General features: G+C 32.5%; 1 protein-coding gene across 3 annotated transcripts in view; it reads left to right on the top strand.

Annotated features, from left to right (window-relative positions):
* Kair1d (Kainate-type ionotropic glutamate receptor subunit 1D) overlaps positions 1-15,012 on the top strand; it is a 230,611-nt gene that overhangs the window by 149,584 nt on the left and 66,015 nt on the right. For all 3 annotated transcript variants that reach the window (XM_070311206.1, XM_070311205.1, XM_070311204.1), the window contains one exon: positions 684-868. In XM_070311206.1, coding sequence (XP_070167307.1) covers positions 684-868 — 185 coding nt within the window. The remainder of the gene's footprint in view (positions 1-683; positions 869-15,012) is intronic.

The following is a 15,012-nucleotide window of genomic DNA, read 5'->3' as shown; positions in this document are numbered from 1 at the left end:
AACATCACAGTACGCTACCGCCGTCATTCGCGTCATGCTTATCTTGCTCGCGTATCAGCATGTTACGCTCACATCTACATATATCTACATATACATTATGATAATAGAAACGGGTTGGCTAATTAATCGACCCACATAACGATGCTGCCTATTACGTATCTCCCAATTTCAGTTTGCATAATATTCTAATATTTATGAAACCTGTATATACCACGAATTATTCTGTTACAGAGAGGAGAAAGTCATAATATATTCTTATAATTATATTTTATAAAGAATAAAATAATAAATCGCTTTTCTGCTTTACGCGATGAACTCAATAACACGGTAAAAAATAAAACGTATTATTTAAAATAAACGAGAATTGTTTTCATACATTTTGCGTAAGTAATAAATCAGAAGATAAAAAAGGAACTTATATGTAAAGAGAGAAAATTATATAATTTTTTGTCGAACAATATATTTATAAATAAATATTTCATTAATAACACTCGTGGCTTGTTTGACCGATATTTTTAATTAAAAATATTATTGTTAATGACAAAGTATTATTGTTAATTTGCGAAGTAATCTTCAAATGAACGGAGATGAAATGGGTAGAAATCTCTTGATATGGGAGAAAAAAATCTCACGTATTTGTCGCACAAGGATTCTTATTGGTCACGTTCTCTCGTGTGTTCAAGTGTGCCATTTGCTGCGAGGCGGTGTGGCGGCAATTTTTGGACCGCAGAGCGCGCACACGGCATCTCACGTGCAAAGCATTTGCGACACCATGGAAATTCCGCACTTGGAGACACGGTGGGACTACCGGCTTAGACGACAGAGCTGCCTCGTCAACCTCTATCCTCATCCCACCACTTTGTCTAAGGTACGTATACAAACTTGAGGAATAATAGCCTCATTAAAGCGACAACCGCCGCAGAAAATCTCTCTCTCTCTCTCTCTCTCTCTCTCTCTCTCTCTCTCTCTCTCTCTTTGGTTTCATATATTTTTTTAGACCCTCGTAATTATTTTGCACCTCACCTTCATCGATGAACAAATATCGTTTTTTTTTATGCCATAGGATTAATTTAACGGCCGTCGCCCTAAATTAGGGTAACTTAAACATTCCATGCTTTGCTTAACATTTTGTATTTGATTAATTGTGATTGGGAATGAAAAGGAAAGACAGTGAGGCTCAGAAAATAATCAAACTTTCAATAGACACAAAAAATATATTAAAATCATTTTCAGAATTTCAAAATCAAATTTAAATTTCAAGATTAATATAAATTTGTACATGATGTGTAGTTTGTCTAATTTAATATAGAAATCCTAAATAGTTTTATAAGAATATAGTATGATTAATGTAAAAAAAAACTATATTTGTTAGATATATGCAGGGTGTTCCCAATTTAAACGGCGAAACTTCGAGAGCGTGAAGGGGACTGAAAAACTAAGACAGAGAAGTCCTTTAGAGGTTTGCTCGTTTTTGCTCCATTTTAGAGAAAGTCGCAAAAATTTAATCTCTCATTGTCAGTTGCTCTCTTGAGTCGATTGGCACCGAATAAACTTTCTGCTTCAAGGTTCCTTACATATGTAAACACTTGATGTTATCCTATACGGTGCCAATCAATTCAAGAGAGCGATTAAGAGACCGAATCATAGATGCGGTGCACCAAATATCACTAGAACAATGTCTAGCTGCAATTAATGAAGTCAGTGCTAGATGTAATGCTTGCATTGCTGCAAGAGGGCAACATTTTGAACAATATCTGCATTAAATAGATGCTAACATAAATAAAATGTAAATAAATAAGTAAAAAAAAAACGAAAACTTGTTTCGTTTCTTTTTTATGATTTTCTCCAGAATAGAGCAAAAACGAGCAAATCTCTAAAGAACTTGTCTTAGCTTTTCGATCCCCTACACGCTCCTGAAGTTTCGCCATTTAAATTGGGAACACTCTGTATAATATTTTATTAGTATAAATATTTTTTAAAATTTTTGCGCATGCTCTTTTTCATTAGTTAACCAAAAACATAGTTATTGATGAAATGGATTGAAAATTTTTAATAACGTTGAGACAAAAGATGATTTCAGTTTCCGTTTTGATCGTGTGTTTTCATTAAGCCACAGCCGCAGCAGGATTACTTTTGCAATCATCGCGTATTCGCAGCTATATCCGGTTGCATCGGATGCTGCGCCCACCATGCAACAGTTTTAAACTTAACGTAAAAGAGAACTGAAACTTTCTAAATTTTTCTTAATAAGCACAAAGTTCCTCGATAAAAAGTGCGGCTGGAAGCCTCAGTCGCGAGGTTTGTGTTTGAAAAATGCTCTCGAGCATTCGGGTTAACGAGAGTTCTCTCTCTCTCTCCCTCCCTCTCCCTTTCTTTTTGCTCTCTCTATTTGTTGTTTTATGAATCCTCGCAGCTCTTTTCCTTTTCCCAATATTTACGACTCGCGAACACTCGCATCTTGCGACACTGTGCTCCGTCTTTCTCGCTCGCTCGCGCGTCCTCTCTCAATATTTGCCACTAGATTTGTGCTCCCGAAAAGCATTTCATTTATTCTCTATATAGAATGTAATGGGAATCCTGCTCATCGTCCACCATTAAGTTTCCCCTTTATTTTTGAGGGGGATTCGCGAAGAACGCTAAGAATCGAAAATAAATATCCGAGATACTTTATGTTTCCAACAAGAACATTGAGAAAGACAATAAATCTATTGGACGAACGAAACAGGCAAAAATTCACTAAATAAAAGGCAACGAAAATGAAATTTTCTTCTAAGACTAGTATGCATTCAAAGACTATTTATTTGTACCATACGCATACGTATGTATCTAATGATAATAATGGAAGTGCAAGAAGCCTCTTATATTTTTATATTATTATTATATACGTGAGTTTTATATTTATAACAAACTGGAAATGAAATATCTTTTATTTATTTACTTGCAATTCTTAAATTCATGGGAAATAGAACAAGATTGGCAATCGGTATTTATTTCTACATGACAGATATCGTGAAAATCTTTATGGATTTTTCGCATGAAATATTGATAGATAGGTAATAATCTACGGTCGCGTTCATCGACTTTGACATTGCCGATCAAAGGGCTTTCAGTGGACACACAGAGGCCACAATTTAAAAGCCATCGCATACCTCAAGTTATCCGCTCTTTCCTCTGATTCTCTCTCTCTCTCTCTCTCTCTCTCTCTATCCTGTCAGAGTAAGAATTTCAATTAGAATCCGCTCATGTGTTACATCGCTGAACTATGAGTATCCGTTAAAAATCATGAATTTTGATTGATATTCCAGTGTTGTCGATAAACTCGCGATCATTCAACACAACTCTATAATTACCGTACACATATATTTATGCAAATGTAATATTATCTACTGTAATAAATTTCATAAAAAATTTCCGTATGCTTATAAAATATTTGAATGTACAAATATCGCTACAAAGACATAAAAGTAGGTAGAAAAAGGTTGCATAAAGTAACAAATCAGTATTTACATGTAATAATATTAATACATTTATCTCTCTTTTTACTTTTTCGTAATTATCTATATCTGTTGAAAAACGCACAGAAATTATGTTTAAAAAATTTATTCCTTTTTTTCTAAGAATTCAATTTGTAACAATTTATATCTGTACATGCATAAATCGAATAAAGAATAAATTCAGTACAAGATAAATGTATATATATATTTAAAAAGACATTTACAAAAAAAAGATTACCGTTATCTAGATTTTGTTAAAGATTGCATCTACGCAAACGCAAATTATGCAAAAAATTCACAATAAAGTTTTTTTTTTTTTTTTTTTTTTTTTGTAAAATCCAATGTTCGCTCAATGCAATTCGAGTGCGCAGAAAATTGAAAAACACAAAGAAACTAGAGGACATTTAATAAACCTTCGTGTTGAAAAGGTGATAAACATCAGGTTTCCTCAGTCTCACGTTTCTATTGTGAATCTAGTAAACCGAAGAAAAATAGCTTACCCGTCGTCAGTTATTTCACGATGTTGGAACGGGGTTGGTTTTCCCTTGCCTGTGAGTTCTTTTCCTCTCGGCAAAGTTCTGCCATTTCCAATGGCAAAAATGTAAAATTCGCTAGGAGAGCAACGACGTTCTGATTAGAGTACGCGACACAGAGGAAAAGGAAAATCGAAAAAGGACAGCGAAGGTGTGGGAAACGTTGGCGTCGATTCCGTCAAACGAGCGACAGCCTCATTCAGTCAACCCGACGACGGAAATATTTTACTTTCCGGTACCATCTTATGCGCGGTTCAAAGGAACCGAAGGCGATTGCAGGGAACTGATGACAAAAATAGGGCAAAAAAAAAAATACAGTCGCGTTGCAGTGAGTCTCTTTGATTCGCATCGAGCGCGCGAGCTGTGGGGATAACTTTTATATCCTTCGCACGGTGGTTCTACGCGAAATAATAACAAATTACTATCGAAAATGTGCAATCTGCGAATAATATTAACTGAAATGAAATGTTGAATACATCAAAGTATTTTTAAACGTTTGCAAACCATAATTTATCTGTTATTTAACTGAAATTAAAAAAAATAATTTAAATACGACAAATATTAGAGAACATTTATTTTAATCAATCAAAAGTAAAAATATTAGTTTATATTTTTTTATTAACATTGTGTGAATTATTTTGGTTTTGAAATCTAGAAAAAGAGGTATCTCAATTATTATTTTATTTAAATTATTACTTCTCTTTCCTCTTTTTTCTCTTTTATTTCATATTTTAAATACGAACGTTCTGATTTGTAAATATTAATATTGATAGAAGAACAATGCTTCAATAAACAAATAAAAAAACAAAGCTTCCTTTATGAGAAACCAAAAACGACATACTCGTGACTGCTCTATCGCGTTTGAAATGTTTCTAATCGTGATGCTTTAATTAACATATTCAAACGCGAAGACGAATCTATCCAATCTCTCTTTGAACTTTACAACAGCTCGTATTATCCGTGTTGAAATCGGATTGTCAGGTATTTCGATTCACATTCCTGCACGGACGTGAATTGCTTCTTCTGTTCTGTGTTCTGTGAATCTCGCAAAATAAAATAACTTTTCGTAAGCCATCAAAGAAATGCCCTACGAACTTGTCGAATTCTCGCTCTCTTTCTTATAATATCTTTTTTAATAATAAAATTTTAAAGACAGAAAGAAAGAGAGATAAATATTTTTTTTTTTTTTTTTTATATAATCTTTACAAATAAATAAAATTATATAAATTATATGTATCAGTACTTTTAATTTGAATCATTAATGTCTTATTCTTATATGAATATATTGTAGATATATGTATTGTATATCATATATAAATACGTATGTTATAATATCATATGTCATATACACATATATAAAGCATTATTGATCATTATCATCATTATGGATATCTTCTGATTATTATGGAATACATTTGTTTCGATCAGCGATTGCTCGAATCTGAATTCTTCAATTGTTAAAATGTCACTAATGATGATATATATTGTATGTCTGTAATGATTACAGAGGCATTCCCTATATAATTATGCACACCATGCGTATATTTTAATCAGAGAGAATTTTCTACAATTAAAATTATTTTTTATGTACATTAAAAACGAATCAAACATTTTCCGCTTTCATACTTCCAATTATAAAATGATATTGGCTATTTCGGTCGTAAGATAATCGACATTACGATGACATAGTAGGCGATATGTTGGTGTTAATGAACCACGAGGAGCGCAATTGCCGTTACCGCGGCAATGATTTAATGATCTTGCTCGTAGCTGATAATGGACCGACTTCTATGCTCCGATGGTCGTCAAACCAACAGTCGCAATATACCTATATGAATCGCGGTTGAATCAACCGCTATGTTGGAATTTAATTTGTACCATTTCCTAATCGAACCTTTGCTCATTATGTTTTATCGTGTCACTTTATCCAATTTACAATGCTGACATCCTGACCAGCTTTGAGGCTCAATTTTGAACGTTGAAGAGTTTTAAGAAAACATTTAATATTCTCATATTTTCTTAACTGCATTTTTCTTTACTTTTATTATACTATGGATCTAAAAAAAATTTTACAATTTAATAATAAAAATTTTTAGAATACAATATATACGTATATCTCAAATGATAAATAAACTTCTAAATTTTACGTTATTCTTGATGAGAAAAATTGTCTAAAATGGAATGGAATTTAATATTATTATTATTATTTTTTTTTTTTTTGAATAAGAAAAATTAAGATTATTATTATTATTACAAATTTTTAATATTTAATTTAAATATAACATAAATTTCTCACAACGATTAAATTTTTTTTCCAAAAATCAGATTTATTTTGTATAATTCGTAATAAATTGAAACGCGACAAAAATTAGATTATTCTTTGGATCAGATTCTTTAATATATTTATACAATACTTTTTTCCAACATCTCTCCCTTTTCCAAATAATTTAGACAAAATATGCGACAATATCACACTTTATTACATTCAGAAACGGCCGCAATTGCATTCGCTTCAAGTAGTACTTGATCGCCACCGCCTAAACAGATTATTGACGATAAGTACCTTCTTGATTCTGCTGCGGCATTCACGACTGTTTGTACGAGAACTCTTCTCTCGCAACTTCTGTTGCTATTGCTTTCTTCTCGCTTTCTCGTTGGCTTTTAAGTACTATGTAGGAGGAAAGAATTCACACAATTACATCGGGTTTATTTTTCCGGAAATAGTTAGTAATCAACGCCATTCAACAAAACCACGCACTCCGATAGCACGTACAGCCAGCGCGATTAAAAGCCGATTGCATCCTTCTCCCCTTCTTCAGCATCTCACCGATTAACTATTTACGTCCGTTTCCTCTTTCGCAAGATTTCTTCGCGCTCGTTTGGCCGACCGCATCTTCTGCCTCCGCCGTCTTTTCTCTTCCATTACGGTAGAGATCGTGTCAGAAGTAAATGGATTGCATTCCCGCGTATTCGTTTCTGACGTTGATGAGCGTTTCGTTCGTCGGGGTTGATCGGGATAACGATCAAATTTGCGAGTTCCGATTAATCAGTTCAATCGGGTAGACGAGTTGCTCTTAACTTTTCTCCAATTCTCTGTCTTCGTTTATCCTTCGATTCGTGATACCGTAAAGAGTAAATTACTTTTTGGAGAAAGATTATTTTTTTCTAGATATATACACATTGTTTCTCGATAATCTTTTTAAGCTGTTAACAGAGCGTATAATATTTTCGCGCTATTTTACTAAATTCGATTTATTCCATTATTATATACATTTTTTTATTTATTTACGATCGAATACTATATTTTAATTAAATCCAAAATATTTTCTTCGAAATTAGGACTAAGAAACCTTAACGTGAAAAAATGATCCATGTTACTTACGCAGATTGTCTACATAGTAATGAGATGGCAAGTATGGAGATGATAAGATCAATCTTCGGCGAAACTCATTCGCTGTATATTGCGGGCATTATTTCTAGAGAGAGAGAGAGAGAGAGAGAGCTCGCGCGAAACGATGCGCTTTATTGAAGGGGCGACCAAAAAGGACGATCGTAAAGAAATGTAGACGCAATATCGTACAAGGGAAGCATGGACGTAGAATATGGTACCGTCGAATAAAGCGGTCGTATTATGTCGAAAGTGAATAATTCCGTAGTGTCGGACAGATAGTCAGACATAATCTCGTTTCGCGTTCGAGAAGAGAGCGAATTAAGAGTGATAGAGAGAGCGAGAGAGAGAGAGAGAGAGAAAGAAAGGAGAATACAATAGCGAATGGGGGATTATTCGTGTTCAAAGCAGCCTAAATCGCTTGTTGCTGCGAGTTTCTTCTCTCGTACTCGACGAGACTAACCTTCTCGCGGTTCTCAGTTATTTTAACGTGTCGATAATGACAATGTCAGAGTACGCGGACAAACTCAAGTTGAGACGGTGCATTCGAAGGCTCTGCGGATCTAAGAATGCATTATTTACGAATGCATTAAGCGAAATTCTATTAGAAGCGAAATTAAGAGCGTCGCTTTTCCTTCAATTTTCGCTCACATTTCTCTCTCTCTCTCTCTCTTTCTCTCTCTCTCTCTCTCTTTCTTTCTTTCTATCACCCTCTTTCCTCGAATGCATTTCGAAAACTTCACTGTCGAGTCGAGACGCCGCCCGGAGAAATGAATCGTCGCGGAGAATGCAAAGTGCATTCATCGCGAATGACATTCGAGAGAATGGAATGAAAGGACACTTTTTGAATGGCACTGTCTTGAATCAGAAGAAATTTGTACTACGCACGTAACAACTTTATACGATACTTCCGTCTCAATTATTTATTCGATTTTTTATATGATTATCGTATAATTAGTATTTTGATTTTATTAACAATCTTTTCGTTATATATATATGAATTTACACAAACAATCAAGAAATTATTTTGTTCCGAACTTTGTAATTTTCTATATACATGAAAATATATCGTTATAAATTATACAAAACATTATTAATTAATTTATTGATGGTATACTGTTGACAGAAACTGCTGTCATAAGCGTTCTCTCTATATCAATGCAACGAAAGTTATTACAGCAGAAGTAGTTTTATATGTTGTTATTAAGCTGTACGCGCTATGAAATTCGAACCAATGTAATTTCAATCGAGCAAAAAGGCCAATATAGTGATCGCATTACATTTTGTGCGCGTACGTTGTAAGCGAAATTTAATAGAAATTCGTTTGAAGCATTATCGAATGTAATTAATTAATACCGGCAACGCAAATTCGTGTTCTTATCAAGACAATTTTACTTCTATTATGCGTGCTCTCTCTCTCTCTTTCTCTCTTTTCTTTTCTATCTCTTCAACGTTACATTATGAACGATACATCAGCTTGCAATTTCCCAACGTAATGTAATGTATTCAAATTAGCATCGGCATCGACTGCAATTTGGTTTTACATACAAATCCGATGTAATGGTATGGTAATAATACGCTACATGATTTCACAAATTGCATCAAAGTCACGAACGCCAGTGTCAACTACGATGCGACTTTAATATATTTAATATCGCACAGATTTTTTATTTTAAAACCGAGTTATAGGTAAGCAGCAAATATTATATATAAATATATTCGTTATCTTATTTTATTTTATTTCTATTGGCAGTTTCCATGTGCTTATACAATATAACGTTATATAAAGGTGAAAAAATATTATCCAAAAGTATATATAACTAAGTAAAAAGTTTTGCTTAAATTTCAGTCTTTTGAGGCAATTGCTACGAATTCAAATGTAATTACAATATGATAATCGACAACCACTCTAATCTTGCTAATTTATTACTTCCAGAAAAGCCGATAAAACTCGAACTTTCGTACGATAAGGTTAGAGATATATGCAATAGATGTAATACTAAGCAAAACTTTGCTTTCCCATGGAATTTGGATTTAATCACGCTGACTGCTCTTTTCAACTTATTCGTGACAATTATCTTTTTCCATTCTATTTAATACTTAAAGCGTGATGAATTGATATATCATTTCAAAACGGTACATTAAGATAACAATTTTTTCCAAATGGAATATTAAATTACTTACATTAATTATATGCAAAAAATCTATTTTTGTTATGTTTATATAATGGAAAATTTTATTTTATTTTAATTAAAATTTTATATTTTCCTATTTTATGGTTATATGTTAAATTTAATTAATGCCATTTATAGAAAATACATACGATACACAGTCTTTTATTGTTCAGTAGCTTTAATTTAATTTAAAACGAGAAATGACATTCTATATAATTAGTACTCTAATAATGTCGTTTAATAAAAATATTATGAAGCAACTAGGGTGAACTGAATAATATTATAATTATTATTTAATTATAATTATATATTAGTAAGATAAATATTAATATAAAACGACACTAATAAAAAATAAAAGACGCCATGTTATTCTGGAAGATAGACACATTGTGAACGTGACGAATTAAAGTTTGACGATTTAGCGTCAATTATTAATCGTGTACGATTCATCGCCGCAATATATATTCAGGAGAAACAACGATTTCAAAATTTTCCTTTCCAGTACTCATCGTTGGCAGATTGCAAATATGAATATTTTATACAACAGCGTGATATAATTTGAGAGGCGAAAATTGATCATGCATTTATCGTCTAAAGTATTCAAAAGTCATCGATGAGCGGTTTAGAGCGTAATAACGCAAAACCAAAATTGAAAGCAGTTCCTCACGCTCTCGGGATTAATGCCAATTATTATAATATATTCTATATGTAAATTTCGCAATCAACAGACATTTATATCATATTATGGTAACCGATTGTATCGAAATTTGATCGATGATCATAACAGCATGATTTAATACATAAACTCTTCGTTCATTGTTCACAAATTCGATTAAATATCATGACATCACAATACAATACGCAGAATATATTCCAGCTTTTACATGCCTTTCTGGATTTTTAGATTCTATATCAATTTTATTCATTGATTTTAAGACATATATTGAATGTTACAATATCTTTCTTCACAATTTGGATGTAAATATCTTTTTCTTAGTTTAAACGTTTAAATAAAATTTTGTTAGCTCACTTAATTTTAATAATAAAATTATATATTATTTATACGTAGTTTGAAAACTTTACTTGTGAAGATATCTAAATTTTTAGTCGCTTATTATTCAACGATTATAAGTATCTCGAAATTTTTGTCAAAGAAAAATCAAATGCGGTTTTGCGTATTCGTAGAAAAACAAAAAGCAAAAAAATTTTATGAAATCTGAGATTTTTTTCTTTATGAAGAAATAACAATTTATTCACGTAGCGAAAAATTACTCTTTTATAAAATCATATAACATATTTTAGTTCATCTGTTTATCCCTGCAATTTAAGATGCGATATTCTTGCGGATGCATTAAGCGTTTTACAATGCCTGAACATAATTTGGCATAGAAACGAATTTCTTGGGATTTATTCTGAAATTAGAGCGAGCAGAACTCTCGTGAGGAAAGCATCTTGAGAAGAGAGCACGAGGCAAAAGGGAGACACTCGTCGCTCTGTCTAGCCGGTTAGAAAAATCATACGAGCTCAGAGCACAGACGTACATTCCTCTTTTTTGAGATCTTGTTACAAGGAGTACGTCAGCAAGCGGTTCGTTAGCCGCGCTACCACGAGTAACTGCTATTTTACGTAGATCTTTTACGCGCGTAAGAACTCAATGAGAGAGCAAGACCCTTTTGCGTGCAAAAACTCAATGCAAAAGCGTAGCACGTTTAGAAAACTTTTGATTGAACGCGCGTATAAAGAAGAAACGTGTTTAAGCCGAATGAATAAATCTACGTACGACTTGAAATTAAAAAAATTCAAAATGAGCAAGAATTATAACACATTAAAATATTTAAAAATTTTCTTCTATATTTCCAAATTTTCACACACATATACATTTACTATTTTATATAAAACATCACAAATACGTTTCATGAAAACTAAAGTATATTTCTGTACAAGAATGGTTTTAATGAGAATGATTTTTCTTTTTTTTTTTTATTTGATCGTCAAAACAAGTTTACTTTATAAGAGCTTTTAATAAAATTGAAATTTTTTTAATGCGGTATTTTTCATAAACGTAACTTTAGTGTATAAAAAGTTTGCCATGAGAATCGCGTTTAATCCGAATAAATCGGACGCGCCTCGTTGACACTTTTCGGTTCTCGGTATAAAATGTCTGAAAAATGCAACACAGAGAGAAGCTGTTTCCATCTCAACGTTGCTCTCGGAAAAGAACGCATCCGCGAATACGCAGCCGACGCGCATCACGCGTCATCGTTCATTATAGTAAGCAGTACATAACGTCGACTATGGATACGAATGTATCCAAGCGCGGCGAGATAAAAGCGTATGCATCCACGCCTTATATGCATCCGCGCGCATGCAGAATGCACCGGATACACGGTCGTTCCTTTTAACGAGATGAATTTTTTAATGAATTCTTAATTGATCCAAACGCAGTACAAGGCCGTGTCGAATCGGTCGAATGTCTTTTTAATTCTCGATGTCAAATAGTTGGATAATTTAATTCAGCTAAAAGCTATTTTTAATTAATAGGAGATTGGCATATTTTCCATTTACATTTTCAAAATTTATTTTACCCGAATCTTCATTATTAAATTCTCATAATTTTTGTTTATTTTATTTTTATTCTTAAAATTAAAATATGTAATAGTTAGTGCTACTGAAACATATCCTATTATAATTTTATCAAAGTCTACCAAAAAATGTAGATATATAAGTTATTCTACATATGTAATAGCAGCATTTTTTTCTGGACATTCTTATTAATTTGTAAATTTGGATTTTTCCAAAGCAAAAGTGCTCAATTAGAGTTCAATAAATATTCTTGTTTTATCATTCCTTTTTTTAATTAGTGATAAATATTTTTATAACTGGTAGAAATTCCATTAAATTGAAACATATTTGGAGTCTATTGAATAATAACTTATATCGCAAATTAATTCGCAAAAATTCTTAGCTATTACCTGCTCTAAATAGAAGATTTCTTTCAAATAATAGACAAAAGATGCAGAAGAACTTGTAAGAGAGGAGAAATGGATCAACCTGTGTTACAGCCATCGTCGTGTGAAGCGTAACGTACTCGACCGCAAACGTGCTCGAAATGGGAAGGTAACGGGCGTGATAAATCTCGCGTCACGCGCGAACTCCGATACTATGATAAGAGCCACCATGGCGAGGCGTACGGCGACTTAAATATTTCACCGTTGAAATATTTCCGGCCAATTTGCATCGGGGTCGCAAAGTCCGCGCACTCCTACACGTTCACATCATGTTCTGTGAATACGTAATTTCGGCTGCGCTATCTCTTTCTCTCGAAGCATCTCTTGATCGTTCGCTACTATTCTTGCGACGGCGTATTTTAACGATCGAAATCTTTGAAATGAAAAATAATCGTCCAATCGGAACTTCGATAGGTAGACACAATAGATTGTGCAACAAGCGGAAGGTTGTTTCAGTCGAGTCTTATGAGCGAGAAAAACATTTTCATGAAAGATTTCCTTATCTCAATTTCATAAATGGATTTACAACCGTGCTTATAGATACAAATTGTCTTTGTTAAATTATGTTAAATCTGGTAATAATTTAATGTCGAACTTATATATATATAAAAGCATAGGAAAAATAATAAATTAGTTTTAATTGGATATTAAATCATAATAAATGATGAATGAATATTAAAGTACTGATAATCAAATGTTAGTACATACAATATATGTATATTTATGTGTGTTAATGAATTAATTTAATATAATTTATATATTGTAGCTTTCATATTGATTAATGTATAAAGATATATTAACTTAATTTAACACAATTATGAGCTTCACGCCTTTTACCTGTTTTAAAAATACATGCACACATTAATAAGTTTTTTTAATAACAAAAGATGTTTTTCGTTTATTTATTAATATGTTTAATTATTATATGTTTTTGTTATTAAATTTTTAGCTATTTTAACTTTTATTAATTCTACATAAAAATAAATTCTATTTTTAAGACGAAAAAAGCGGCGATTTTACCTACAATTGAAAAGTGTTATCATAATTTAATTCTTGTCGAATAAATTAATTCATATTTAATTACCCGATAACAGTACAACGAGAGAGAGAGAGAGAGAGAGATAGAGAGAGAGAGAGAGATCGGAATAATATTATAATTTTCTAAGGAATACAGATGTGCGTGAATACTCGGAAAAAAGGAGCAAACACAATTTCTAAATGGATTACAATGAAAGACTAATTATTAAAATCATCAAACAAGATAATTTAACATTTTTCTTATCTTTTAATAAAATGTCATATATATATTTCTAAATTATTATAATATATAACGAAACATATAATTAATACATAATAATTTATTATGCAATTTATAATGATACGAACATTCGCTTAAACAAATGTATTAATACTCAATAACAGCGTGGAAATATATCTTCGGAAAATCTAACCATTTCCGAACGAGAAAACCAGATTCGATCTCGCAGTCGTTGATTATCGGAAGCCGGCAAAATTATCGCTACAAGCCTCGCCACGCAAGCCACGCCACGAAACACTCAGATATTTCACAAGCATTGCGAGCTGCAATTTACGTGCACTACACTGAGCGTAATTTAAACATCGATCCAGTCGTGATATATTACACGCGCAAAACACACGGCGGAGGTGAACGAGAGTCTGGCGATGGCGCGCTATTTGTAGGGTACCGGTTGGTCGTTGAGCACGTGCGAATATGCGACAGACACGCCAGGCATAGTTGTCGCGATCAGATTGGTAAACTCGCGTGATTATGGGAGATGCACGGGTGTACAGCAATGATCAATACTCCGAACATCGACCGATTTATTCCCCTTCCGGATATCGGACGAAAAACGGAGAAGACTATCGAAATTGGACTGTCGTGTAAATTATGTCGGTCTTGTTGAACCGACGATAATTTTACACTACAGGCGGAAAACATTTCAAGCGGACTGTTCTGTCCAGTCTCCCAATACATTGCAAAAAAGTGGCGTCATTTTACGTAAAATCTTAGAAATTGTTCCCTATAAAATTTATTCTATTTCCGTTATTTTATTTCCAGCAGCCATAAGTATATTTTCAATTTTCATAAATCGTTCTTTTAAGATTATAGACTATCTTTTTAAAATTTACTCAAATAGCAGTACATTTTATTTATTGCTGTTTTTTAATAAAATATTAATTTAATCTTAATAGAACATTTTTTATTAAAGTTGAATTAATTTTAATGAAATCATGTAAATTATGTAATGAAATTATGTAAAAGACAAGAAAGACAATGACCGACCACATATAGTTGCACAAATTACATACAAACTTGCTTGTAACGGTTAGGAATAGCGGTGTGGACAAGACATTAACATTTCAGGAGAGCAACCGCAAGCTACATTTATCATT

This window comes from Polyergus mexicanus, unplaced genomic scaffold (genome assembly GCF_030449975.1).
Source record: "Polyergus mexicanus isolate NDT 795.1 unplaced genomic scaffold, iyPolMexi1.0 SCAF_19, whole genome shotgun sequence".
In the NCBI taxonomy this organism is placed as follows: domain Eukaryota; kingdom Metazoa; phylum Arthropoda; class Insecta; order Hymenoptera; family Formicidae; genus Polyergus; species Polyergus mexicanus.
This window is presented reverse-complemented; position numbering and strand designations above follow the sequence as displayed.